General features: G+C 43.9%; 1 protein-coding gene across 1 annotated transcript; it reads right to left on the bottom strand.

Annotated features, from left to right (window-relative positions):
- Nucleotides 1-1,968: 1,968 nt before the first annotated feature.
- Nucleotides 1,969-27,122, bottom strand: LOC310878519 (kelch domain-containing protein 3-like; the record flags this gene model as incomplete). The annotated part of the gene is made up of 4 exons (XM_083792848.1): nucleotides 1,969-2,080; nucleotides 21,139-21,410; nucleotides 21,567-21,958; nucleotides 26,750-27,122. 4 exons carry the CDS (start codon nucleotides 27,120-27,122, stop codon nucleotides 1,969-1,971), a joined length of 1,149 nt encoding a protein of 382 aa, XP_083648974.1.
- Between the last annotated feature and the right edge of the window lie 331 nt (nucleotides 27,123-27,453).

The following is a 27,453-nucleotide window of genomic DNA, read 5'->3' as shown; positions in this document are numbered from 1 at the left end:
AATCGAATCAATGCCGGTACATATAGCACTCCACAACGTCGGCTCTGTGCCGTCAAAGAAACGCTGTTTTGACCAAAAATGCCATCTGGGACAAGGAATAGGAGATACAGGCGATTGAAAGAAACGGATAGAATGGATTCTTATGGCGACCGCGATCTAATCTGAACGAGCCAGTGCAGTGCTAACAACACTGCTAGCTAACCGGCTAACGTGAGTAGCATTATGGCGTGATCGATCATATGCACTATAAAAGTATAATTGCCGAAGGGCTACGGCAATGGCAGCAAGGTGTATTATCAAATTGAGGCTTTGATTGCCGAAGGGCTTCGGCAATGGCAGGAAGACGGTTAACAGGCACACCTCTCTCATTCAGCTCCTGTATATAGGCTGCGGCACGACAACACAGACCCCGGATCAGTTGTTCAAGGTCTAGGCACTTTGGGAAGAGCACTTTGCGTGACGCTGCCAAGTTCTCTCAAGTCACGTTCGTCTCACTCAGCCCTCCCTCCCTCCCTCCCTCCCCCTCTCTGCCTCTCTCTACAATTTACAATTTACAATTTAGGCATTTAGCAGACGCTCTTAATCCAGAGCGACTTACATTAAGCAAGAACAAAAAGGCATGGGAATACATCACAAAAGCATTTATCATAAAACATGCGTAAGCTAAGAAAGTAACAGTGGAATATCTATATTATGAGACTATACATAAACTATATATATATACTACTATGCTATACATATGTACTATGGCATGCTATGACTATATACAATGCAATTATAGTGCTGTCTATACATAACATGCTATAAGTCTGCATCAAATGCTATCTAAGTCTACAAAAATGCTATCTAAGGGGGTATAGGGTAAGTGCTATGGGCCATGATGGAGTCTGAAAAGGTGGGTTTTCAGACTACGGCGGAAGATTGGGAGTGATGCTGCAGTTCTGACTGCAATGGGAAGTGCATTCCACAGTTTTGGAGCCAGAAGGGAGAAGAGTTTGGGAGTTTGGGAGAGAGAGAGTCTCTCTCTCTCTCTCTCTGCTTACGAATGCAGTGCGTGGGGTGTAGTGTCATCTGTATAAGCGGGCGCTGCAGCGCTAATGACCATTCTCTGTGTGTGTTGATGAGGACCAAGCGTTGTTGTTAACTTGGGGCCGGCCAACAACAGATACCTGTTGGACGGCATTAGCCACTCCATCTGTAAGCCTCGCTTCACATTAACCCATTCTGACCTGAGATCAGATTCTAAAACAATGTCAGTCGTTCTTCAATTTTTCAAAAAATAGCAGACCTACAAGCTCGTATCGCGCCACTCGGTAGATCTGCTATTTTTAAATAGCTAAAGCATGGTTGGTGTTAGCATGATGCTAACACCAAAATGGGTTCCCGATCAGAATGGGTTAAGCGCTGCCCCCCCCCTCCTCCTCCCCCCCCCCCCCCCCCCCATTAGCGGAGAGACAGGAGCCTCTGGCAGACTGACTTGTTGTTGCCGAATCTGAGGGGCTTGAGCCCCTATACATCCCCTCCTTCCTCCCCCCTCCCCCCCCCTTCTGTTTTCCGTGCTCGGAGTGCTGAAAGCGCGACGCTCAATCAGAGGGAAGTGATACAGTCATAAGGCTTGACAGAAGACGCAACGCGGCTGCACAATTCACTGTGGCATTGCATTGTGGGTAATGGCATAACCCCCCCCCCCCCTCACCCCACCCCACCCTCTCAGCAAGAATGAATCAACCTTCGCTAACCCGACTCAAACATATAGCGGGGCGAAACGTCAGGCGAAACGCAGCTTCTATAATCTTGCGCCATCTTTTAAGCTTCTCTTTCTCTCTCTCTCTCTCTCTCTCTCTACTCCGATAAATTATTATTTCCCCTCGTCTTGGTTTTCGGAGAAGGCTCGCTTCCTCTCGGCGTGTGCGGGGGGCCCTCTATTTTTTTGTGTGTGTGTTGCTTTATTTCATTCCTCCACTTCCATCACTTACACTTGCCCGTGTCCTGCGTGACAGCTCCCAAATGGCAGAAATATGTGCCGACAAAAGCCCCGTGATTTATTTTGCCTGACAGGCAGCTCTCCGGAGAGCGCGAGCTAAAGGAGTGAACGCGCTATTCAGATTGAGAGAGAGCTAGAGTTGTCAGCGCCACAGCCCACACCCCCTCTCCCTCTGAACCCGATACATCTTATTGTTTTCTTATATATATATATATATATATATATATATAGGAGATTTCCAACCTTAACCCATGAAGACCTGGGGCCGATTCTTCAAAAAACAGCTTTCAGGGAAACTTGCGTTCAGTGGTGCTCAAAGCTGTTTTCATGTCAAGGACCACTAAAATAATATGAACTTGGTACATGGACCCCCTGTCTCAAAATCTGTGGAAAATATACCAGCTCAGCCTTGTGGTTAGAGTGTCCGCCCTGAGACTGGAAGGTCGGGGTTCGATCCATATACAAAAGACTCCCTGCTTGGCACTCAGCATCAAGGGTTGGATTGGTATAAGTCCATGCGACATACTAGCGTCATGTCCAGGGGGTGTACTTGTACAATCAAGCTGCCTCACGCTACACAGAAACAGGAGATGGACTCCTGCCCCTATATGGGCCTCATGGCTCGGCAAGGCTTACTTACTTATTGGAAAAGATATATTCAAAGATTTCGCTCCCATTTTCAATGTTTGAGAACCAAACACGTATAACAATATACAATCTATAAAAACGACACAGATTGCTTTCCCGGAATCAAAGGGTTAAGAACGTCCCCTGATTGCAGGCTAGAATTCTGCTGCATTCGTCACTTCCTTCGCTCCCTGGGGGGGGGGGGGGGGGAACGCTGACACGTTCGTTCGAGAATTGCGTTTCTCTCATCCAGGGGGGGGGGGGGGACACAGACTCGGTGGTGGTGGTGGTGGTGTTAAGGGGCTCATCGGATCATCTTTCATCTTTGTAGGATTCCGAAAGACTTTTGATTAATTAGGGCCCTCGCTCTCTGTGCTGGCCTGGGAACCCCAGGGGGTACGAGGGGGGGGGGGGGGGGGGTGGGGGGAGACAGACTCTGTTCCCGGGGTTTGGGGGGGGTGGGGGACGGGGTGGGGGGGAGACAGACTCAGTTCCCGGCGTTCTGGAGAGGCTCTCGAGTTGATCCCCTGACAGAACAGAACACGTTTTGGCCTCCAGGTACTCGTCCTATATATATTTCGCTGTTCCTGCGTTCGTTCGTTCTAGGCGCTCGTCTCGTCGTCTCTCGTGTCGGACAAGGTGCTGTGCATATCAGAGCGCGGCGCCCTCGGGGGGGGGGGGGGGGGGGGGGGTCTGCTGTACTTTCAGAATGGCGCGGTCCCGAAGACCTTCATTCATAAATATATAGATGGAGGTGTCATCATCATCTCATATACCTTATAGTTAACACATATATCTGACATATATCTATACGTCAGTGGTGCTGGTGCTCAACCTTTTCCATATGAAGGACCCCCAGAATTATCTCTATTGGGCCACGGACCCCCATCTCAAAATATGGACTTCCAGGGACCCCCTGCAGAAGCCAATATTTTATTTAAAAAAATCACACCCGTGTGAACCAAGTGGTGCAACTCCCGTCTATTGGTTCTCTGTATCGTTCCAATTTGTATCATTCCAATTTCTTCTCTGTATCGTTCCAATTTCTTCTCTATCGTTTGCGTCCAGCAGGTGGCAGCCATGTCACATACTTCTCTCGTTCCAATTGCACGCATGCGCACACCACTCGTGCTCACACAGGTACACAAACAGGTACATGGACATTGCATGCTGGATATAGAAGTGGTTGCACCACTTAAAAAAATTTTCGCTCTGAAATATATATTCAAAGATTAGCTCCACATTTGCTCCAAAAAATATCAGACCTACAAGCTTGGTGCCGCGCTATGAGCTTGTAGATCTGCTATTTTTCAATGGCTAAAGCATGACAGATTGCTTGAAACACCACAAGGGGTTCCCGTACAGAATGGGTTAAAGCGAAGGCTCAATGACTGGATCCATCTGAGTTTGAAGGCTGACTTGTGAAAAGAAGTTAACAGCGTAACAGCGTTGTATCACAGGGGGTATATACGGCTGAGTTTAAATTAAGTATGAATCTTGTTTTGCTGCATGGGCTAATCCCACAGAGATTAGCCCATGCAGCGCAGAGGAAGCCTGCGGCCTGATATTTCCCGCGGCTGCCCTGTATTCCGCTATAAGCTCGCTGCTCATCAGCTATAGGTCTCCATCAGAAGCATTCAAAGGAGCTGTCACAAATGCATGTCACAGACTTTGTGAAATGTTTTTTTTTTCTTTTTAATTTGCTATACAGCAAGCCCAGCAGATAATGAGGGAGAACTACAAAGCTATATACAGAATCTGATGTCAACCGCGCATAAACCCCTTGCCCTGCTATAATGACAGTCTTGAATCCCCGCGAGCTTGGATTGAGATGTTCAGGGTTGGGTTGAGATATTCAGCCAAGCACACTCGTGAGACGGGAACGTGGTATACAAATGCATTATAAATATAATGAACATGATTATACAATATAAATACAAGGGAAGTAATGCACATGGAAACGCAGACCTTCACACTTACGTAATTAACTCTTATTCATTATTTTCTCTAGTGCCCTCATTATAGTGTAACTTTGGTTTCAGGTTTAGAATTGATTTGAATGAGAACCCATTCTGAACGGGAACCCATTTTGGTGTTGGCATTACGCTATGCTGAGGCTATTGAAAAATAGCAGATCTACAAGCTCATTAGAGTTAGAGTATATATGAATAGAGAAGGCACCCGGAGGAAACCCTAAAGGCCAAATGGACATAGTGGCCGAATTTGTCATTGCAGCTCGAGCCAGCGCTGCTCCGTTGACTATCATTGCGCACGTTCATGTGATTGGGGCCATGACACGTGAACGAATGTTTCATACGTGAACGCGCACAAACGGCACAATGATAGTCAACGGCAGCGCGTTCATGTGTTTGAGGCAAATCCATCCCAGAATGCACTCTGTTCCTACCAGGAAGGAGGAGTGAAATCGCCTCATGCGCTTTTGAGTAACTTAATGCAAGTGGATGGGAGGAGAACTCGGGTGTCTTCTCTATTCATATATACTCTATGCACGCTACGAGCTTGTAGGTCTGCTATTTTTGAAAAATCGAAGAACGACTGACATTTTTTTAATCTGATCTCAGGTCAGAATGGGTTAATCAGACCAGTGTGTGTCCAGTGGAAACCTCGTATGAATCTGATCTCAGGTCAGAATGGGTTTAAAGCCATATCGGAGGTCTTTACAGCCTCTCTTCAAATTCCTCGTCTGGACTCTAGAGCAACAAGCCTTTTGACTGGCTATATCCTCGTCTGGACTCTGGAGCAACAAGCCTTTTGACTGGCTATATCCTCGTCTGGACTCTGGAGCAACAAGCCTTTTGACTGGCTATATCCTCGTCTGGTGTGTGCGTGCACGTCTATGTGCGTGTACAACGTATGTGCATGTGTGTGAGCAATGAGCATGCTTGCGTGCGTGCGTGCGTGAGTGAGTGTAACAATCAGAACCATAACATTATATGTCTGAGTTATATTAAATCAAATAAAGAAATAACGGTCCTGTACCTGCAAAAGTAAATATTTATAGTGGGAATAAACTGTATTGCAGAGCAAAAGGAAAATTATTTCTTGTTAACTTATGTCTTTATCTTGTTTAAAGTAGATCAAACAAAAAATACTGAACAACTGAACAATCAAAGTCTCTTCAAAATGTAACTGAAAATGTCCACTTCAGATTAGATTTCCCCCTAAATGTCCTCTTAAAGGTGTCCCAGAGTCAAAGTATCCCAAAGTAATCCCCAAAAAGTAAACCAAGCGCTGTAGATCCTCTCTTTTGTTAAATAAAACAAAGAGGCAAGTCAGCAAAGACAAAGCATAATTATCCTCCTCACCCAGCCTTTAGGTCAGGAGTCCTCGGCTGGTTCCTTTGTGCACAAACACTGGATTGTTTGCTTATAGAGTTCAAAGCTTCAGAAATGTCCGACCAAACTTTACTTCTTCCCACACCCAAAGTCCTTCGGTCAAACGAAACCATATGATGAATTCCTGTTCTGTTCTTTAACTACATAGAAGTGTCTATTTGTATGTCTCTAAATGTTTTGATGAATAATTGAATAATGTGGACCCTGTTGTAAACAAGTGTAATGCTTAATTGGGTCGTCCACTCACAGTTAACAGTCTTTGTATTGAGTTTGTGCTTAAAATGTACTGTAAATTCTACAAACTGTTAATAAATATTTCAATCGATCAATCATAACTGCGTAGTTCAGTTCTGCTTTAGCGTTAGCATTGGTTTAATTATTAGTATTGGCTTGAAAAGAGTGTGTTTGACAAATTAGTAACAAACCACACCAAACACTCTCCTAACTGAGTAACAAACCACACCAAACACTCTCCTAACTGAGTAACAAACCACACCAAACACTCTCCTGACTGAGTAACAAACCACACCAAACACTCTCCTAACTGAGTAACAAACCACACCAAACACTCTCCTAACTGAGTAACAAACCACACCAAACACTCTCCTAACTGAGTAACAAACCACACCAAACACTCTCCTAACTGAGTAACAAACCACACCAAACACTCTCCTAACTGAGTAACAAACCACACCAAACACTCTCCTAACTGAGTAACAAACCACACCAAACACTCTCCTAACTGAGTAACAAACCACACCAAACACTCTCCTAACTGAGTAACAAACCACACCAAACACTCTCCTAACTGAGTAACAAACCACACCAAACACTCTCCTAACTGAGTAACAAACCACACCAAACACTCTCCTAACTGAGTAACAAACCACACCAAACACTCTCCTAACTGAGTAACAAACCACACCAAACACTCTCCTAACTGAGTAACAAACCACACCAAACACTCTCCTAACTGAGTAACAAACCACACCAAACACTCTCCTAACTGAGTAACAAACCACACCAAACACTCTCCTAACTGAGTAACAAACCAAGCCAGACTCTCCTAACTGAGTAACAAACCACACCAAACACTCTCCTAACTGAGTAACAAACCACACCAAACACTCTCCTAACTGAGTAACAAACCACACCAAACACTCTCCTAACTGAGTAACAAACCACACCAGACACTCTCCTAACTGAGTAACAAACCACACCAAACACTCTCCTAACTGAGTAACAAACCACACCAAACACTCTCCTAACTGAGTAACAAACCACACCAAACACTCTCCTAACTGAGTAACAAACCACACCAAACACTCTCCTGACTGAGTAACAAACCACACCAAACACTCTCCTAACTGAGTAACAAACCACACCAAACACTCTCCTGAGTAACAAACCACACCAGACACTATCCTAACTGAGTAACAAACCACACCAAACACTCTCCTGACTGAGTAACAAACCACACCAAACACTCTCCTAACTGAGTAACAAACCACACCAAACACTCTCCTAACTGAGTAACAAACCACACCAAACACTCTCCTAACTGAGTAACAAACCACACCAAACACTCTCCTAACTGAGTAACAAACCACACCAAACACTCTCCTAACTGAGTAACAAACCACACCAAACACTCTCCTAACTGAGTAACAAACCACACCAAACACTCTCCTGAGTAACAAACCACACCAGACACTATCCTAACTGAGTAACAAACCACACCAGACACTCTCCTAACTGAGTAACAAACCACACCAAACACTCTCCTAACTGAGTAACAAACCACACCAGACACTCTCCTAACTGAGTAACAAACCACACCAAACACTCTCCTAACTGAGTAACAAACCACACCAGACACTCTCCTAACTGAGTAACAAACCACACCAGACACTCTCCTAACTGAGTAACAAACCACACCAAACACTCTCCTAACTGAGTAACAAACCACACCAAACACTCTCCTAACTGAGTAACAAACCACACCAAACACTCTCCTAACTGAGTAACAAACCACACCAAACACTCTCCTAACTGAGTAACAAACCACACCAAACACTCTCCTAACTGAGTAACAAACCACACCAAACACTCTCCTAACTGAGTAACAAACCACACCAAACACTCTCCTAACTGAGTAACAAACCACACCAAACACTCTCCTAACTGAGTAACAAACCACACCAAACACTCTCCTAACTGAGTAACAAACCAAGCCAGACTCTCCTAACTGAGTAACAAACCACACCAAACACTCTCCTAACTGAGTAACAAACCACACCAAACACTCTCCTAACTGAGTAACAAACCACACCAAACACTCTCCTAACTGAGTAACAAACCACACCAGACACTCTCCTAACTGAGTAACAAACCACACCAAACACTCTCCTAACTGAGTAACAAACCACACCAAACACTCTCCTAACTGAGTAACAAACCACACCAAACACTCTCCTAACTGAGTAACAAACCACACCAAACACTCTCCTAACTGAGTAACAAACCACACCAAACACTCTCCTAACTGAGTAACAAACCACACCAAACACTCTCCTAACTGAGTAACAAACCACACCAAACACTCTCCTAACTGAGTAACAAACCACACCAAACACTCTCCTAACTGAGTAACAAACCAAGCCAGACTCTCCTAACTGAGTAACAAACCACACCAAACACTCTCCTAACTGAGTAACAAACCACACCAAACACTCTCCTAACTGAGTAACAAACCACACCAAACACTCTCCTAACTGAGTAACAAACCACACCAAACACTCTCCTAACTGAGTAACAAACCACACCAAACACTCTCCTAACTGAGTAACAAACCACACCAAACACTCTCCTAACTGAGTAACAAACCACACCAAACACTCTCCTAACTGAGTAACAAACCAAGCCAGACTCTCCTAACTGAGTAACAAACCACACCAAACACTCTCCTAACTGAGTAACAAACCACACCAAACACTCTCCTAACTGAGTAACAAACCACACCAAACACTCTCCTAACTGAGTAACAAACCACACCAGACACTCTCCTAACTGAGTAACAAACCACACCAAACACTCTCCTAACTGAGTAACAAACCACACCAAACACTCTCCTAACTGAGTAACAAACCACACCAAACACTCTCCTAACTGAGTAACAAACCACACCAAACACTCTCCTGACTGAGTAACAAACCACACCAAACACTCTCCTAACTGAGTAACAAACCACACCAAACACTCTCCTAACTGAGTAACAAACCACACCAAACACTCTCCTGACTGAGTAACAAACCACACCAAACACTCTCCTAACTGAGTAACAAACCACACCAAACACTCTCCTAACTGAGTAACAAACCACACCAAACACTCTCCTAACTGAGTAACAAACCACACCAAACACTCTCCTAACTGAGTAACAAACCACACCAAACACTCTCCTAACTGAGTAACAAACCACACCAAACACTCTCCTAACTGAGTAACAAACCACACCAAACACTCTCCTGAGTAACAAACCACACCAGACACTATCCTAACTGAGTAACAAACCACACCAGACACTCTCCTAACTGAGTAACAAACCACACCAGACACTCTCCTAACTGAGTAACAAACCACACCAAACACTCTCCTAACTGAGTAACAAACCACACCAGACACTCTCCTAACTGAGTAACAAACCACACCAAACACTCTCCTAACTGAGTAACAAACCACACCAAAACACTCTCCTAACTGAGTAACAAACCACACCAAACACTCTCCTAACTGAGTAACAAACCACACCAGACACTCTCCTAACTGAGTAACAAACCACACCAAACACTCTCCTAACTGAGTAACAAACCACACCAAACACTCTCCTAACTGAGTAACAAACCACACCAAACACTCTCCTAACTGAGTAACAAACCACACCAAACACTCTCCTAACTGAGTAACAAACCACACCAAACACTCTCCTAACTGAGTAACAAACCACACCAAACACTCTCCTAACTGAGTAACAAACCACACCAAACACTCTCCTAACTGAGTAACAAACCACACCAAACACTCTCCTAACTGAGTAACAAACCACACCAAACACTCTCCTAACTGAGTAACAAACCACACCAAACACTCTCCTAACTGAGTAACAAACCACACCAAACACTCTCCTAACTGAGTAACAAACCACACCAAACACTCTCCTAACTGAGTAACAAACCACACCAAACACTCTCCTAACTGAGTAACAAACCACACCAAACACTCTCCTAACTGAGTAACAAACCACACCAAACACTCTCCTAACTGAGTAACAAACCACACCAAACACTCTCCTAACTGAGTAACAAACCACACCAAAACACTCTCCTAACTGAGTAACAAACCACACCCAAACACTCTCCTAACCGAGTAACAAACCACACCAAACACTCTCCTAACTGAGTAACAAACCACACCAGACACTCTCCTAACTGAGTAACAAACCACACCAGACACTCTCCTGACTGAGTAACAAACCACACCAAACACTCTCCTAACTGAGTAACAAACCACACCAAACACTCTCCTAACTGAGTAACAAACCACACCAGACACTCTCCTAACTGAGTAACAAACCACACCAGACACTCTCCTGACTGAGTAACAAACCACACCAAACACTCTCCTAACTGAGTAACAAACCACACCAAACACTCTCCTAACTGAGTAACAAACCACACCAGACACTCTCCTGACTGAGTAACAAACCACACCAAACACTCTCCTAACTGAGTAACAAACCACACCAAACACTCTCCTAACTGAGTAACAAACCACACCAAACACTCTCCTAACTGAGTAACAAACCACACCAAACACTCTCCTAACTGAGTAACAAACCACACCAAACACTCTCCTAACTGAGTAACAAACCACACCAAACACTCTCCTAACTGAGTAACAAACCACACCAAACACTCTCCTAACTGAGTAACAAACCACACCAGACACTCTCCTAACTGAGTAACAAACCACACCAAACACTCTCCTAACTGAGTAACAAACCACACCAAAACACTCTCCTAACTGAGTAACAAACCACACCCAAACACTCTCCTAACCGAGTAACAAACCACACCAAACACTCTCCTGACTGAGTAACAAACCACACCAAACACTCTCCTAACTGAGTAACAAACCACACCAAACACTCTCCTGACTGAGTAACAAACCACACCAAACACTCTCCTGACTGAGTAACAAACCACACCAAACACTCTCCTAACTGAGTAACAAACCACACCAAACACTCTCCTAACTGAGTAACAAACCACACCAAACACTCTCCTAACTGAGTAACAAACCACACCAAACACTCTCCTAACTGCCCAAAATGGAACCCAGGCTCGGCGCCTCCCTTCCTGTTCCTTTATAGCTTCCTGGCAGTTCACTTCCTGCATGGCTGTAATTTATTGGAACTATTGCTCACATACATTTCAACCACAGCGCCCCCTGTGATCATACTTTGTCATTTTGTCAACAGAAAATGCATGACCCCATGCATGGTCATTGGTTCAACTAAACACAAAACACACAGTTATATTATAGTATATTCTCCGTACACTAAATGTCAGTGTTAAATATCCACCCCATAGTTTCAACCAAGATATTCCCTTGTTATTCCCCAGTATGTTTCAATTTCTTTCAACACTCATAACAGGACAGGAAATACATTATTTCACACATGTTATGTGGCAGTGTCACGTGTGTGTGTGTGTGTGTGTGTGTGTGTGTGTGTGTGTGTGTGTGTGTGTGTGTGTGTGTGTGTGTGTGCATGCTTGCGTGTGTGCGTTTGTGTATACAGTCACCGCGGTACAGTGTGTGGTGTCAGAGAGGTTGAGAGGTCTCCCACAGTAATGGAGGTCGTGTGTGCGTGTGTGTGTGTGTGCGTGCGTGTGTGTGTGTGTGCGTGCGTGTGTATACCGTCACCCCCCCCCCCCCCCCCGTGGTTGTATTTTGTACATAATGTGGACGGAGGAGGGAAAGGTCAGACCGTACACATGACCCCAGATGACCCCAAAGAGGATGTGCTTTGGAAGGTCAACACCGGGAAGGGAGAGAAGTCTGATGAATGCAGCAAGGTTTGTAATATATATATATATATATATATATATATATATATATATATGCCTATATACTGTATATCAGTGGTGGAAAAAGTACTCAATTGTTGGACTTAAAGGACAACTTTAGTTTTTTTCAACCAAGGTTCATGTTTTAGGTTGTTATTAGATAAAGTAAAAGATGAGTGTTAATCTTTTTTCATTTGCTGCTTTCTTTCGTTTTAGGGATTTTAGCTATTTTTGACAGGAGGGCGGGGGCATTCGAGCATGGGGCTAAATATGTATTTTTTTACAACATTTTATGGTGATTTATTTTTTTATGGTTTACTATAGTCCTAATAAACGCCAGGAAATTACATCTGGCCACAGAAGATCACATGATCTACTGAATGTGAATTAAGGTAGCCTACTGGGGGAAGGCTTATATACTGTGTGCATAGGCTCAATATGTTAGTTTGTCACATTCAATAGATCCTGTGATCTTCTGTGGCCAGATGTAATTTCCTGGCGTTTATTAAGACTATAGTAAACCATAAAAAATAAATCACCATAAAATTGTGTTAAAAAATACATATTTAGCCCCATGCTCGAATGCCCCCGCCCCCCTGTCAAAAACTGCTAAAATCCCTAAAACGAAAGAAAGCAGCAAATGAAAGAAAATGAACACTCGCCTTTTAGTTTCTCTAATAACAACCTAAAACATGAACCTTGGTTGAAAAAAACTAAAGTTGTCCTTTAAGTAAAAAGTACCAATACTGCAATAAAGTACTAGCCTACTTTGTTACATGTAAAAGTATACGGAATTGGCCCAGGCCGTAGCGTAACGGTCTGGGCACCGGACTGGTGATCCAGTCGCGGTGTGCCGCGGGTTCGACTCCCGGACCCGACACGGCCTTTACCGCATGTCATCCCCCCATCTCTCTCCCGTTTCCTGTCAGCCTACTTTCTATCCCTTAAAAAAATCAATAAAGGCGTAAGCCGCAAAAAAATATATAAAAAAAAAAAAAGTATACGGAATTGAAAATGTATATACTTGAGTAAAAGTACAAAAGTATCGGCATCAAACTACAAGTAAAATAACTCATTGTGCAGAATGTGTCAAAATGTGTACAAAATCTATTGAAAATAGCCGATCTACAAGCTCACAATTGTGATCCAATGTATTATTATGATGATGTATTATTGCGACTGCAGGTCGCATTTACTACGGGATGATACATTTCCCGTCAGTCAGTCACACAAACACAAACTGTATACGGTGCCCAGGTCTCGTGACATCACGTGACATCTCAAACCCTTAGATCTCCATATATGGATATATGCCATAACCCGTTATGACATTCCATAATGTTGATCCTTCCCCATCCATCCTTCCTCTTCGATGTCTCCCTTTTGACTGATACCTGTCCATTCACACTCTAGACGGGCCTGCCCCAAAGTAATTAGTGCCCAGTTCTCAACAGACCCGAGAATTCAGGCCCGGCCCTACCTGGGTCCTGGATGCGGGCCCAGGTAGGGCCGGGCCTTCATTTAACCATCTACACTCAAGACACAGCCGGCGAAATCTAGAGTTCTCAACAGGCCTGAAGATGAAGGCCCGGCCCCCATCAAACCCTGTACACTCAAGAGAATGTTCCCCCGCTACCACCCTTAGATCTCCATATATTCGAACATACTGTAACCATATGACTATAGACAAGCCAGTTCAGGTGTTTTGGTGGCACTTGAACCAAGAACAAATATTCTTAAATCTTCTATTATCTATAGAGCAGGAAATAGCTTGGAATGCACTACCAAAGAGTATAACCAATACAAATACAACATTCATCTTTAAAATCAAGTTAAAAGCACACCTTATTTGATTTTTGCTATGTTTTTCTTTGTTCTTTGTTTTTATTTCTCCTATGTTTTTATTTATTTATTATTTTATATTTTATTTTACTATGTTTTATTTTGAGTTAGTGTTTGTAAGCAATTGTAAGTATTGCCCTTGTTAAATGTTAAATGTTTGTCTTTTGACTGTAAAAAATATGGACAAAGCATTCCCCGGGTCTAACATGGACGTAAAATGAGGCCAGTAATTCCTTGCACTGTAAGTCGCCATCTTTCTAGATCCGTTTTGGCCCAGCTGGCCATTGGCTGGCCCAGACTACGAGGCGGGACTTCCCCCCTTCTTCTCCGTTGGTTTTTATTTTGACTCGAGTGGGAGGGGACTCCCGATCATAGACTTTTAGAATGTAACGGTAGCCACGCCCCTCAGAACATACGCGACTTTATGGTCATTTATTTTATAAATGGGACCATCATTTTCCAAAAAGAATATTATGACATTAGAAATGAGACTTTAAACTAGTGACTGGAAGCAGAAAGTATTCATGACCATGTTTATTAAGGTAATACAGTCTAGGTGAAGTTGGGCCCAAATACATGGACTTCTATGGGGCCATGGGTTTTTTTTGGGTCCAGTGACAGCGCCACAACAGGCCATTATATGAACTTTCAGGAAATCCCGATTTCCTCAGTGGCTTCACCAAATATCTGTCTGACTGCCCCCCTGGTCGGACCCCAGGAAGACTAGCTTTTGTCAAGGCAAAAGCTAATGCGGGGATCCTTATAAACAATAAACAATATATGGAGTTGACCTGTTCTGACATTCCACATGTTGATCTGACCTCATCAAACCCTGTATACACTCCAGACACGCTCCTTACATGGCCAGTACAGAATTCATTCCATATGTTGATCTGTCCCCCCCCCCATCCCAAAGCGCCGGTGCTCGCCCAGCAGTCTGCCGTCATCGAGGCCGACGCGTGCACGCGACCTCGCCCTTTAGTATGTAACTTTTGTTGTTTTGTCACATGCTCTTGTTAACGCAAAACGTATTAAATAAATTTAAAATATAGCAAACACAGGAGACCCACTGGCTCACAGCGCGTATAGCTTCGGCTATCTTTGCTATACTTTTGTGCACACAAACTAGGGTATAAGTAATTAACCCATTCTGAACGGGAACCCATTTTGGTGTTCGCATCATGTCGTGCTTTATAGCTATTGAAAAATAGCAGATCTACAAGCTCGTAGCGCGCCACCGAGTGGCGCGCTACGAGCTTGTAGGGTCTGTTATTTTTCGAAAAATCGAAGAACGACTGTGACATTTTTAGAATCTGATGATCTCAGGTCAGAATGGGTTAATCAGACCAGTGTGTGTCCGGTGGAAACCTCGTGAATGAATCTGATCTCAGGTCAGAATGCGTTAACGGGGGGATGCATAAAAAGTTGAAATATGGAGGGGAGGTTTCCGCCCCGACAGCAACGCTATCCCCACAGGGATATCCAAAGCAGAGGCATGCGTCCCCCTCCCCTCCCCCTCCCCTCCCCCTCCCCCACCCATCCCACCCCATCCCTCGATCCCAGCAAATCAAGCCCTCTGTGTATCAACATCTCGGTTCTGTCAGAGGAATTATTGTGGAAGGAAATAATAAATCCCGGGCGATAATAAATCATTCTATAACGGATCTCCCATAGCTCCATGTCTGTGAGTCTGGGAACGTCTTATGGGCGGACAATAACAATGTTTTCACTGTAGTACAGTGAGAGAGAGAGAGGACCACCGTGCTGATGCAAGTTCACCTGGGAGCCAACAGGGGGGTAAATATAACCATGATAATAATATTCCCAACTCCCTTTTATTTTATTAGTTTTTCTTTTGGTATACATTTGGCACGTATACATGTGGGATTGAGTCCTCTGCATTTATACCCATGCTATAACCAGTGGTGGAAAGAAACTAAGTACTTTTACTGTACTTTAACCCATTCTGACCTGAGATCAGATTCATAAGAGGTTTCCACTGGACACACACTGGTCTGATGAACCCATTCTGACCTGAGATCAGATTCTAAAAATGTCAGTCGTTCTTCGATTTTTCAAAAATAGCAGACCTACAAGCTCGTATCGCGCCACTCGGTGGCGCGATATGAGCTTGTAGATCTGCTATTTTTCAATAGCTAAAGCATAACATGATGCCAACACCAAAATGGGTTCCCGTTCAGAATGGGTTAAGTACAATTTTAAAGTATTTGTACTTTACTTGAGTATTTCTAATTTCCAATACTTCAGAAAAAGAAAACTTTAGTTACTAATGCTTTATTACAAAACATAATACCACGTCTTACAGTATGCCCTGTATTGTGCATTCATAAACATAATACCACGCCTTACAGTATGCCCTGTATTGTGCATTCATAAACATAATACCACGCCTTACAGTATGCCCTGTATTGTGCATTCATAAACATAATACCACGCCTTACAGTATGACCTGTATTGTGCATTCCGGCCATTTGAAAACGTGTGAAGCCAAGGAGCGGTGAGCCGCAGCCAAGGAGCGGTGAGCCGCAGCCAAGGAGCGGTGAGCTGCAGCCAAGGAGCGGTGAGCTGCAGCCAAGGAGCGGTGAGCTGCAGCCAAGGAGCGGTGAGCCGCAGCCAAGGAGCGGTGAGCCGCAGCCTAAGGAGCAGTGAGCCGCAGCCAAGGAGCGGTGAGCTGCAGCCAAGGAGCGGTGAGCTGCAGCCGTGCCGTGCTCGGGAATCATTTGATTAGTAGATTTGATTCTAAAAATGTCAAGTCGTTCTTCGATTTTTCAAAAATAGCAGACCTACAAGCTCGTAGATCTGCTGTTTTTCAATAGCTAAAGCATAACATGATGCTGACACCAAAATGGGTTCCCGTTCAGAATGGGTTAACATCCTGCTTGAGCAGCTTGATCATACATATTCTGACCTGAGATCAGATTCTAAAAATGTCTTCTACATCCCGACAGTTTTCTGTAAAAAGCCATGTTTCTATGTCAGTCGTTCTTCGATTTTTCAAAAATAGCAGACCTACCACTCGGTGGCGCGCTATGAGCTTGTAGATCTGCTATTTTTCAATAGCTAAAGCATAACATAATGCTAACACCAAAAGGGGTTCCCGCCACAAAATGGGATAAAGACATGGCGTCGCCACTGGCTCCAGAATCTCATCCCGATAGCTCACTGCGTTGAGATTGCCTTCAAATGATGACAACCTTTGAAAGAGATACCGCCCCATACCATAAACCAAGGTGTTGTGTCTGGGTATCTTTTTTATCAACGATAAAAAACGGTATAAAATACAATACCAATCGGCATTATAGTTTAAGCGCCATAAACGTTAAGACGAGTTGAATCCAATTATGTAAAAAAAAATGTTTATATTCTTTATTTTATCTTGTATTTTTTAATCCATATTTAGAAAATTCCTCTAATCTGGTGTACAGGTGATGACATGCACGTTACATGCATAATATAATTACATTTTCTTTATTTTTTTATAATGGGCTAATTGGCAACCAAAGCCAAAACTAGTGACCACCAGGTGGCGCTGAAAGAGAATGAGAAATAATCAAACAAAGTTTTACATTTCCGGAAGTGTAAAATGTTTTAGACATACAGTACAAGGGCAAACAATTAAGGACCAGTGGTGGAAAGTATAACTAAGTGCATTTACTTAACCCTCTAAGACCCAGCGTTGCTTTTTAGCAACAATTTTATTTTATTTAATTACTAAATTATTATAATTCTTTTCTGTTCTGTACTATACTGTTATACTGTACTTAAGTACAAATTTGCATTGCGAGCTTGTGGATCTGCTATTTCCATCATATTTGTATACATTTGAAAACATGAAATGGGACATTCTACATTAATGAGTACTTTCTGCTTTTGGTACATGTTGATGCCAATACTTTTGCACTTTTTCTCAAGTAGCCTACATTTTATTCCGGACTTTTACTTGTAACAGAGACTTATTTTAAGTAAAAAAAAAAAAAAAAAGTCAGTATAGGCTACTTTTTCCCACTGTTATGTTTTCCAGCTTCTAAACCAAATACGTGCATTTCCTTTGGGGAGACGCACATGTCCGATATGTATGATATTTATGTTTGAAAACATCACAGTATTGTTGGACATTGTTATTGTCTGCCATCAGTGGCGTGCACAGACATTTAGAGGGGCAGGTGCTCAAGTGAAAAACAGGGCACCTTGTGCAGCACATTTTGGGGCGGGAACCCATTTTGGTGCTTTAGTTATTGAAAAATAGCAGATCTACAAGCTCATAGCGTGCCACCGAGTGGCGCGCTACGAGCTTGTAGGTCTGCTATATTTTTTTTAATCGAAGAACCACTGACATAGAAACATAGCTTTAGATTGTGGGGGACTAAATAATACAGTAGAAGCAGTTTTTATCAAGATTTGATCAATGTCACCATGGTCCACACACTACAAATTAAGAAAAAAATGATTTTTTTTTTATTTAGTTTTTTTGCCAAAAAGGGCAGGGGGAGCTCTAGCACCCCCTAGTGTCAATCTGTGCATGCCACTGTTGTTGGACATTGTTATTGTCTGCAGCCATAGCAGTTCCCAGACTCACAGACACGGAGCCTATACTGGAATCTGTTGTTGATTTGTTGACTTCTGGATGATTTATCATGGTCTGGATTTATTATGCTTCCGCAATTCCCCCAGACGAAACAAGTGTTGATGCATTTACTGGCAACCATAAGGCTAAAATTACAATAAAGCAAACAAAAAAAAAATAAGACAGTTTTGCGGAAAACAATTGCCGAATGTGGCACTTCTGCGCGTGCCAAAATGTGTTGTGTGTGTGTGTGTGTGTGTCCTCGAGTGCACTGCGTCAGTCAGCACCCATATTTCATATAGTAATAATTGTCTTGTGAGCCTTATTGTTTTATACCTATATATATCGTACGAATAATACCACTAATAATATACTGTTTACAATGTGTTACTATCATTGTCACCTTATGAACCCTGGCATTACATGGCTTTGCTCGTTCGTTTGTTTTGCATTTGAATATTATACGCATTGCATGCGGCACCTTGACAGCCCATTATATCCAAACAGAAAAGTCCTATCTGATTGCATTAAAAGACGTTAAACCATGTTAAACTGACTTTGCCTGTCGCTTTGCTTCTCCATTTGCCACACGATTTGCCATGCACTTTATGCATGCGCATATATATATATATATATATATATATATATATATATATATACCCTCTATCGCGGATTTGTGACATCCTTTCTGATCCTTTCCTTTTCTTTTCTCATCACTCGTGGTGTTTTTGGTGTGTTTTAGTTTCCTTTGCTAAACACGGGCCTGTATAACTGTCTGGTAGAAAACTCTCATCTCTCCATATTTTAGTCACAGTTGTATCAACAATGGCAGATCTATACTAGCTCGTTTTTAGGCCTCTAAATCTCGCCATTATTTCATTTATAATTGTTTTTAATCATCCAGAACTTATTTGGAACAAATAGTGTTAGTTGAACCAATAGGCTATGCATGGTAGATATGTTAATACAACCTTTTCTCATCTCATGAGGAGGAATAGCCTGGTAAAAAACAAAATATGGCAGAAGGTGGATCTAATAGGGCGGCAAAATGTTAGCCTGGTTAATAAACCAGACCGAATCAGCCGTTGGCAAAACAAAATTGCCTGCCAGCGGATTACGGTCTGGAGAGGCTCAATTGTGCGCCCATTTCCTACACCAGAGAAATGGGGCGGCCAATCGGGACACGGTATGCAATATGGGCAGGCTTTGGTACAGTGACTTTCAATGCTTGATACCTTTGACTGACTGACAGTAGCTCTGACCAATTGCGTCAAAGAGAAAAAATTTCAACCCGCCGCCCTGGAAATTAAATCCAAGCTGAGCCTCCCCAGACTAATGTCCCGCGGTCCGTACGATATTAGTCTGGTTTATTAACCAGGCTAGCAAAATGTATGCTTGAATTTGTAAAAAAAAAACACTTTGCTTGACTGCTATTCTCACAGATATCTAGTCAAGTCAAGTCCAAAGTGTAGGCTACATGCAGCTGTAGAAATAATGTCCAGATTTATTGAAATTATACACATCTTTTGTCAAACATGAATGAAATTATTATACAAAATATAAAGAACAGAAATGTGCTAGCCATCTCTGTTAAGTTAATAACCATATTTCTACAGCTTATCCATCCCCCTCCTTCCCCTTTCTTCTTCTGCAGCCTATTGTCCCCAAGATCCCAGTTCGATCTCGGGCTCCCTCAGAGTTACTGTTAAAGTGTCCTTGAGCAAGACACCGAACCCAGTAATTGCTCCCGATGTGCAGGTTGTATAATAATTAATTGCATTTTCATAGCGCTTTAGAATGGTTCATTCATTCATACAATTGGGAGGCGATGCAGAAAACAGTCGACGCCAGCGTCCTCACTTCCCACATTCACACACCAATGGTGGCGAGCTCACACCGACCGACTCATTGGAGGCAATGTAGGGTTCAGTGTCTTGCCCAAGGACACTTCGACACATAGACAGGTAGGAGCCGGGATTCGAACCACCGGCACAAAACATCAACACAACTTCCTTGGTATTGGTATCCAGTATTAACTGTATTAACTGGATGTCGTGTACTTCCATTTCTTTCACCGTAGTAAAAGGACAGGTGCTCGTTATAAATGTTATTTTATTTTCCTTTTTTTCCATTTTTCTGATTTGTTTTTTGGGGAGGGCATCTTGCAACAAGACGTTTGTGTCGCACCAAACGCGTTATTCATAACATTTTGATACTCACAGATCATCAGATTAATAACTGTAAGTCAGGAAATGGCATCCATTTGTAATATACAAATATGCACACATTAGACGTTGGCCCCACTTGGTGACCAGAGGTGGGACCAGGAAATGTAAAACAGCTGAACACACTGTTTTAGAGGGCTCTCCGTGTTCTTTTAAGTTTGTTTTTTGTATTATTAATCCTTCCGTTGTTGGCGTTGTCATGGCTGCCAGTTCCCACCTGAGGTTGTGTGGGAGTCCTGACCGCTCCAGAGCGTATCGAAGAACTGCCAACTTGCATAATGTCTTCATACTAGGATTCAGGTCCAAGATCTTTAAGATGGGTTGAGTATTGGTCGTGTCATATCCTCCGAAGACGAATACACGATCTCCCTTCAGGCAACAACAGGATAACCGGGATTTGGGAACTTTCCCCTTGGGCTGAACCTTCGTCCAGGAGAAAGTCTTGCAGTTTAGTTTCCACAGATCGCTGAAGTAGCTCTTCAGACCAAAGCTGTAACCACCCAATATGTACAGCTCTCCATCGTAAGCAAAGGCTGAATGAAGCCAGCGTTTCTCTGGAAGCTGTAAGGAAGAAGGCGTGCTCAGCCAGTGGTCGGTCTCCATATCAAGCACACTGATGTTGTTGTAGTCCTCATGCCCTCCGTAGCCTCCGAATACAAACATCTTTGTCCCGATGATGGTGGCAGAATGGAAATATGAACCGGGTGGTGGAGTTCCTCTGGTGTTAATTAAAGACCAGACCATTGTGGTTGTGACCAGCTTGTAGATGTCATTAGTGAATCTGGTGAGCCAGTTCCCTCCTCCATAGATAAACATGACCTTCCCTGAGACACAGGCCGAGTGGCCGGTTCTTGCCCTCGGAACAGTCCCAAAAATGTTGTGCTTCGACCATCTGTGGCCGTCGACGTCAAATGCATAAAGAACGTCGTTGTCCAGGGTGTCCCCCGTGATGGTGACAAAGGGGCTGGCGTCCTCTATTAACTTGCAATTCACCGCGCCGCCCCAGACGTAGACTCTATATTCAATCAGAACGGCTGTTTGGCCCCAGAGCGCAGGGGGAACCCCAAGGGGACGTCCTTCCCTCTTTCCACTCGTCACCGGAGGCAACTTCGTCCAGCGTGAGGACACAGAGTCGAAGACGTGCACATGGATCTGATCCACGTCGTAGCTCTTCCCGTCATAGAGCCCTCCAAAGAGGTACACCTTGTCCCCTGCTGGCACAGCGGCACAAGCAAGCAAGTGTGCATTTGACTCCACTGGACCTCTGTTCATGGGCACCGGCCAGCAGTACATGTCTGTCTGTCTGTCTGTCTGTCTGTCTGTCTGTCTGTCTGTCTACCTGCTCTAGGCCTCTATAAAAATAGCTCGCACTAGTGCTGGCTGCCTAGGTTAGAACCCGCTGATGTGGTGTCCAACTTAACCAGGATGCTTAACCGACTCTATACATCCTACCCTTGAGCAGACAACCTGTTATATGTTATATGACTATGCTTTGTCACGATGACTAGGCCAATTGTATTTATCCGTAAATGGGTTTGACCACATCAGTCTGATGTCAGCACTAAGTCAAGATCAGTATGCCGTTCTCATGCTCTAATGTCTCTCTCTCTCTCTCTCTCTCTCTGTTTGTAACACCTTGTATAGGCCGAGCAGAACCGTGGCCTGATGTCACAAACACAAACCGTTACATCATTCCTCTGCCAGAGGGGAGAAAGGTGGCAAGATGTGACCATGAGGGGAGAAAAGGGGGAGTGGGGGGAATTACACAATATATTTACAGTAATGCCACTTGAATGCCCATAACAAATCCGTATGAGAACGCAATAAATAGATAGATTAATTATACATTTATTAACACAATCTATGTCTCACTTCCCACACAGACGGTGGCGAGCTCACACCGACCGACTCATTGGAGGCAGTGCAGAGTTCAGTGTCTTGCCCAAGGACACTTCGACACATAGACAGGTAGGAGCCGGGATTCGAACCACCGACCCAGGGAACATTGGACGACCTGCTCCACCTCCTGAGCCACAGCCGCCCTCCGGCACAAAACATCAACACAACTTCCTTGGTATTGGTATCCAGTATTAACTGTATTAACTGGATGTCGTGTACTTCCATTTTTAGTTGTCCAGCATAATGCAATATTCGTCAGTACTGTAGTACCACCTGGTATGGATGTTTGTCTGCAGCCCTATCAGACCTATCAGCAGCATTTGACACAGTGAACCACCAGCTGCTCCTAGACACCCTAGCGGAGCTAGGCATCGGTGGAACGGCACTAAAGTGGTTCTCCTCCTACCTCACCGACCGGACCTACCAGGTTTCCTGGAAAGGTCTGTTATCATCCCCCCGAACCCTCCAAACTGGGGTCCCACAGGGATCTGTACTTGGTCCCCTCCTTTTCTCACTGTACACTAAATCCCTTGGAACTATCATCTCTGCTCACAATATATCCTATCACTGCTACGCCGATGACACACAACTGTTCCTATCCTTCCCCCCCTCTACCACTCAGGTGGAAGAGCGCATCACTGCATGCCTGGCTGACATCTCACAGTGGATGTCCTCCAACCATCTCAAGCTGAACCCAGACAAGACTGAGCTTCTCTTCTTCCCAGCTAAGTCCTGCCCTATGCGGGAGCTAACTATTTCCGTAGACAACGCCCTGGTAACGTCTGTCCCAACAGCCAGGAATCTTGGTGTTATCCTGGACAGTCAGCTCTCGTTCAAAGCTCACATCACAGCTGTCACTCGATCCTGTAGGTTCACACTCTATAACATACGACGAATTAGACCGTTCCTCACCCAGGAATCAGCCCAGCTCCTAATCCAGACAACAGTCTTGTCAAAACTCGACTATTGTAACTCCCTCCTTACTGGCCTACCAGCATGTGCACTTAAGCCTCTCCAGCTGATCCAAAATGCAGCAGCTCGCTTGGTCTTCAACCAGCCAAAATTCTCACATGTCTCCCCCCTGCTCCGCTCCCTCCACTGGCTCCCGGTCACTGCCCGCACAGAATACAAAACTCTGATGCTGGCATTCAAAGCAACCAAAGGTATGGCTCCCCCATATCTTACAAGTATGATTGAACCCTACAAACCCCCCCGCGCACTCAGATCAGCCAACGCAGGGAAGCTGGAAGTACCCTCACTAAAAACGCCGGGACAACGCTCCACACGTCCCAAACTCTTCTCCCTTCTGGCTCCAAAACTGTGGAATGCACTTCCCATTGCAGTCAGAACTGCAGCATCACTCCCAATCTTCCGCCGTAGCCTGAAAACCCACCTTTTCAGACTCCATCATGGCCCATAGCACTTACCCTAAACCCTTAGATAGCATTTCTGTTGGATTATATAGCATTTGATACAGACTTATAGCATGTTATGTAGACAGCACTGTAATTGTATTGTATGTAGTCATAGCACGCCATAGTACACATGTATAGCATAGTAGTAAAGATGTATAGTTTATATGTATAGTGTATGTATAGTTTCACTATATAGATATTCCACTGTTACTTTCTTAGCTTACGCATGTTTCATGATAAATACTTTTATGTGATGTATTCCCATGTTTTTGTTCTTGCTCAAATGTAAGTCGCTCTGGATTAAGAGCGTCTGCTAAATGCCTAAATTGTAAATTGTAAATTGCCCTAAAGTGACAACTGCTGCAACAACTGGACATTTGTTCAAAGATTGTTGGACAACAACTTCAGAAACTTTATACACCCACGTATGATAACAGTATCCTAAGGTTAGCAAGGAATATCACCTCTAATACTAAGCATGTGTTGTATGGAGAATATAGGTTGCTACCTTCAGGAAGGAGATATGGTGTACCAGCATACAATAAGGTCAGACTAAAGAGGTCCTTTGTCCACCAGTCGACCTTGAGGCTTAATCAGGAGTTGTAGTAGCCACGGGATAATCTAAGCGGTGGATATTGCTCTTGTCTTCATGTCTTTATATGTATGTAAATTGTCTTGTTCTTTGTGTTATGTCAAATGTGTGTATACTGTATGTGTTCTGCATACTTGGCTGCTGTGTCGCAAGACAAATTTCAGTGTGAACTGACAATAAAGTACTATATCATATCATATCATAACATATCATATCATCATATCATACACAAACAGTATAGCTGCAATGGTTGGAGGTGAAGTGGTCTCCCTCCCTTCCACTGACAGATTTGATGTCGTGTCGGGTAGAATACCAACTGGCTGACAACAAGTAGTACTGCCTGAAGCTAATGTAAACGGGTAGAATACCAACTGGCTGACAACAAGTAGTACTGCCTGAAGCTAATGTAAACGGGTAGAATACCAACTGGTTGACAACAAGTAGTACTGCCTGAAGCTAATGTAAACGGGTAGGATACCAACTGGCTGACAACAAGTAGTACTGCCTGAAGCTAATGTAAACGGGTAGGATACCAACTGGTTGACAACAAGTAGTACTGCCTGAAGCTAATGTAAACGGGTAGGATACCAACTGGTTGACAACAAGTAGTACTGCCTGAAGCTAATTGTAAACGGGTAGGATACCAACTGGCTGACAACAAGTAGTACTGCCTGAAGCTAATGTAAACTCAATATGTCCCCCTGCTGGCCAAGCAGGGGATTCTCTCCTGGATAAGCTGCCCAAAAAGAGCTTTGGTCTCCCGAGTGGGGGAGGTGGACTCCCCAGTTCAGATCAGGGGTAGGAGGACACGGGGATGAACTTGACACATGGCAGCAGCTTTATGAGTTGAGTTCCTCGTTACTATTATGCATGAAGTAATGAACCTGAGCCCGGACGATGGGGTTAGTGGAAAGGTGGTAGAGGGAGGGAGGGTCAACGGGTGGAGAGGGGATATGAAGGACAGGGGAGAGAGAGGAGAGAGAGAGAGAGAGAGAGAGAGAGAGAGAGAGAGAGAGGGGGGGGGGGGGGGGGGTGACGACAACCGAAGAGACAACTGAAGATGTATAGTCTGTGGTGGGAAGTACTATTTTCTTTTTTTTTACTTAAGTATAAGTATCAACGGATCGGCAAACTGAAAAGGCATATTTTGCGTATCTTCGCATATTATATTCCTGCACCAACGACAGAATGGAAAGGAAAGTACATGCAGTGAATGAAGACTTTAGGAACTTGACGTTTTGCGAGGTCCATGCAGTGACCTTGACCCCTTGACCTTTTGACCGCCTACTTCTAATCAGTCGTTATGTTTGTGCCAAATTAATGTCACACAATCCCCTAAAGGACTGACTGACTGGCTGACTGACTGACTGACTGACTGACTGACTGACTGACTGACTGACTGACTGACAGACTGACGCATAACGCCTTCGGGTCATGCATGGCTTCATCGCCAGCGGAGACATAAAAGAAAACGGCAGTGGTGTAAATTAACTAAGTACTGTACTTAACCTTTTTTTTGCCATTTTGCCATGGATTTCAAAACTATATTTTGTTCAATGCAAAATACTGTCTTCAAGTTCGGGAGAAAAAAGCAATTCTCCTGAATGCTGCCTTCCGGTATGGCATGGGAAGGAGTGGCATTTGCATTTCTTTCACCGTAGTAAAAGGACAGGTTACTTGTTATAAATGTTATTTTATTTTCCTTTTTTTCCTTTTTTCTGATTAGTTTTTTGGGGAGGGCATCTTGCAACAACACTTTTGTGTCGCACCAAACGCGTTATTCATAACATTTTGATACTCACAGATCATCAGATTAATAACTGTAAGTCAGGAAATGGCATCCCTTTGTAATATACAAATATGCACAAATTAGACGTTGGCCCCACTTGGTGACCAGAGGTGGGACCAGAAATGTAAAACAGCTGAACACACTGTTTTAGAGGGCTCTCCGTTTTCTTTTAAGTTTGTTTTTTGTATTATTATTCCTTCCGTTGTTGGCGTTGTCATGGCTGCCAGTTCCCACCTGAGGTTGTGTGGGAGTCCTGACCGCTCCAGAGCGTATTGAAGAACTGCCAACTTGCATAATGTCTTCATACTAGGATTCAGCTCCAAGATCTGTAAGATGGGTTGATTATTGGTCGTGTCATATCCTCCGAAGATGAATACACGATCTCCCTTCAGGCAACAACAGGATAACCGGGAATCGGGAACTTTCCCCTTGGGCTGAACCTTCGTCCAGGAGAAAGTCTTGCAGTTTAGTTTCCACAGATCACTGAAGTAGCTCTTCAGACCAGAGCTGAAACCACCCAATATGTACAGCTCTCCATCGTAAGCAAAGGCTGAATGACACCAGCGTTTCTCTGGAAGCTGTAAGGAAGAAGGCGTGCTCAGCCAGTGGTCGGTCTCCATATCAAGCACACTGATGTTGTTGTAGTCCTCATGCCCTCCGCGTCCCCCGAATACAAACATCTTTGTCCCGATGATGGTGGCAAAATGGAAATATGAACCGGGTGGTGGAATTCCTCTGGTGTTAATTAAAGAGCAGACCATTGTGGTTGTGACCAGCTTGTAGATGTCATTAGTGAATCCGGTGAGCCAGTTCCCTCCTCCATAGGTAAACATGACCTTCCCTGAGACACAGGCCGAGTGGCCGGTTCTTGCCCTCGGAACAGTCCCAGAAATGTTGTGCTTCGACCATCTGTGGCCGTCGACGTCAAATGCATAAAGAACGTCGTTGTCCAGGGTGTCCCCCGTGATGGTGTTCTTTGGTGTTAACTTGCAATTCACCGCACCGCCCCAG

The sequence above is a fragment of the Protomyctophum parallelum genome, assembly GCF_964188405.1.
Source record: "Protomyctophum parallelum genome assembly, chromosome: 20".
Taxonomy (NCBI): domain Eukaryota; kingdom Metazoa; phylum Chordata; class Actinopteri; order Myctophiformes; family Myctophidae; genus Protomyctophum; species Protomyctophum parallelum.
This window is presented reverse-complemented; position numbering and strand designations above follow the sequence as displayed.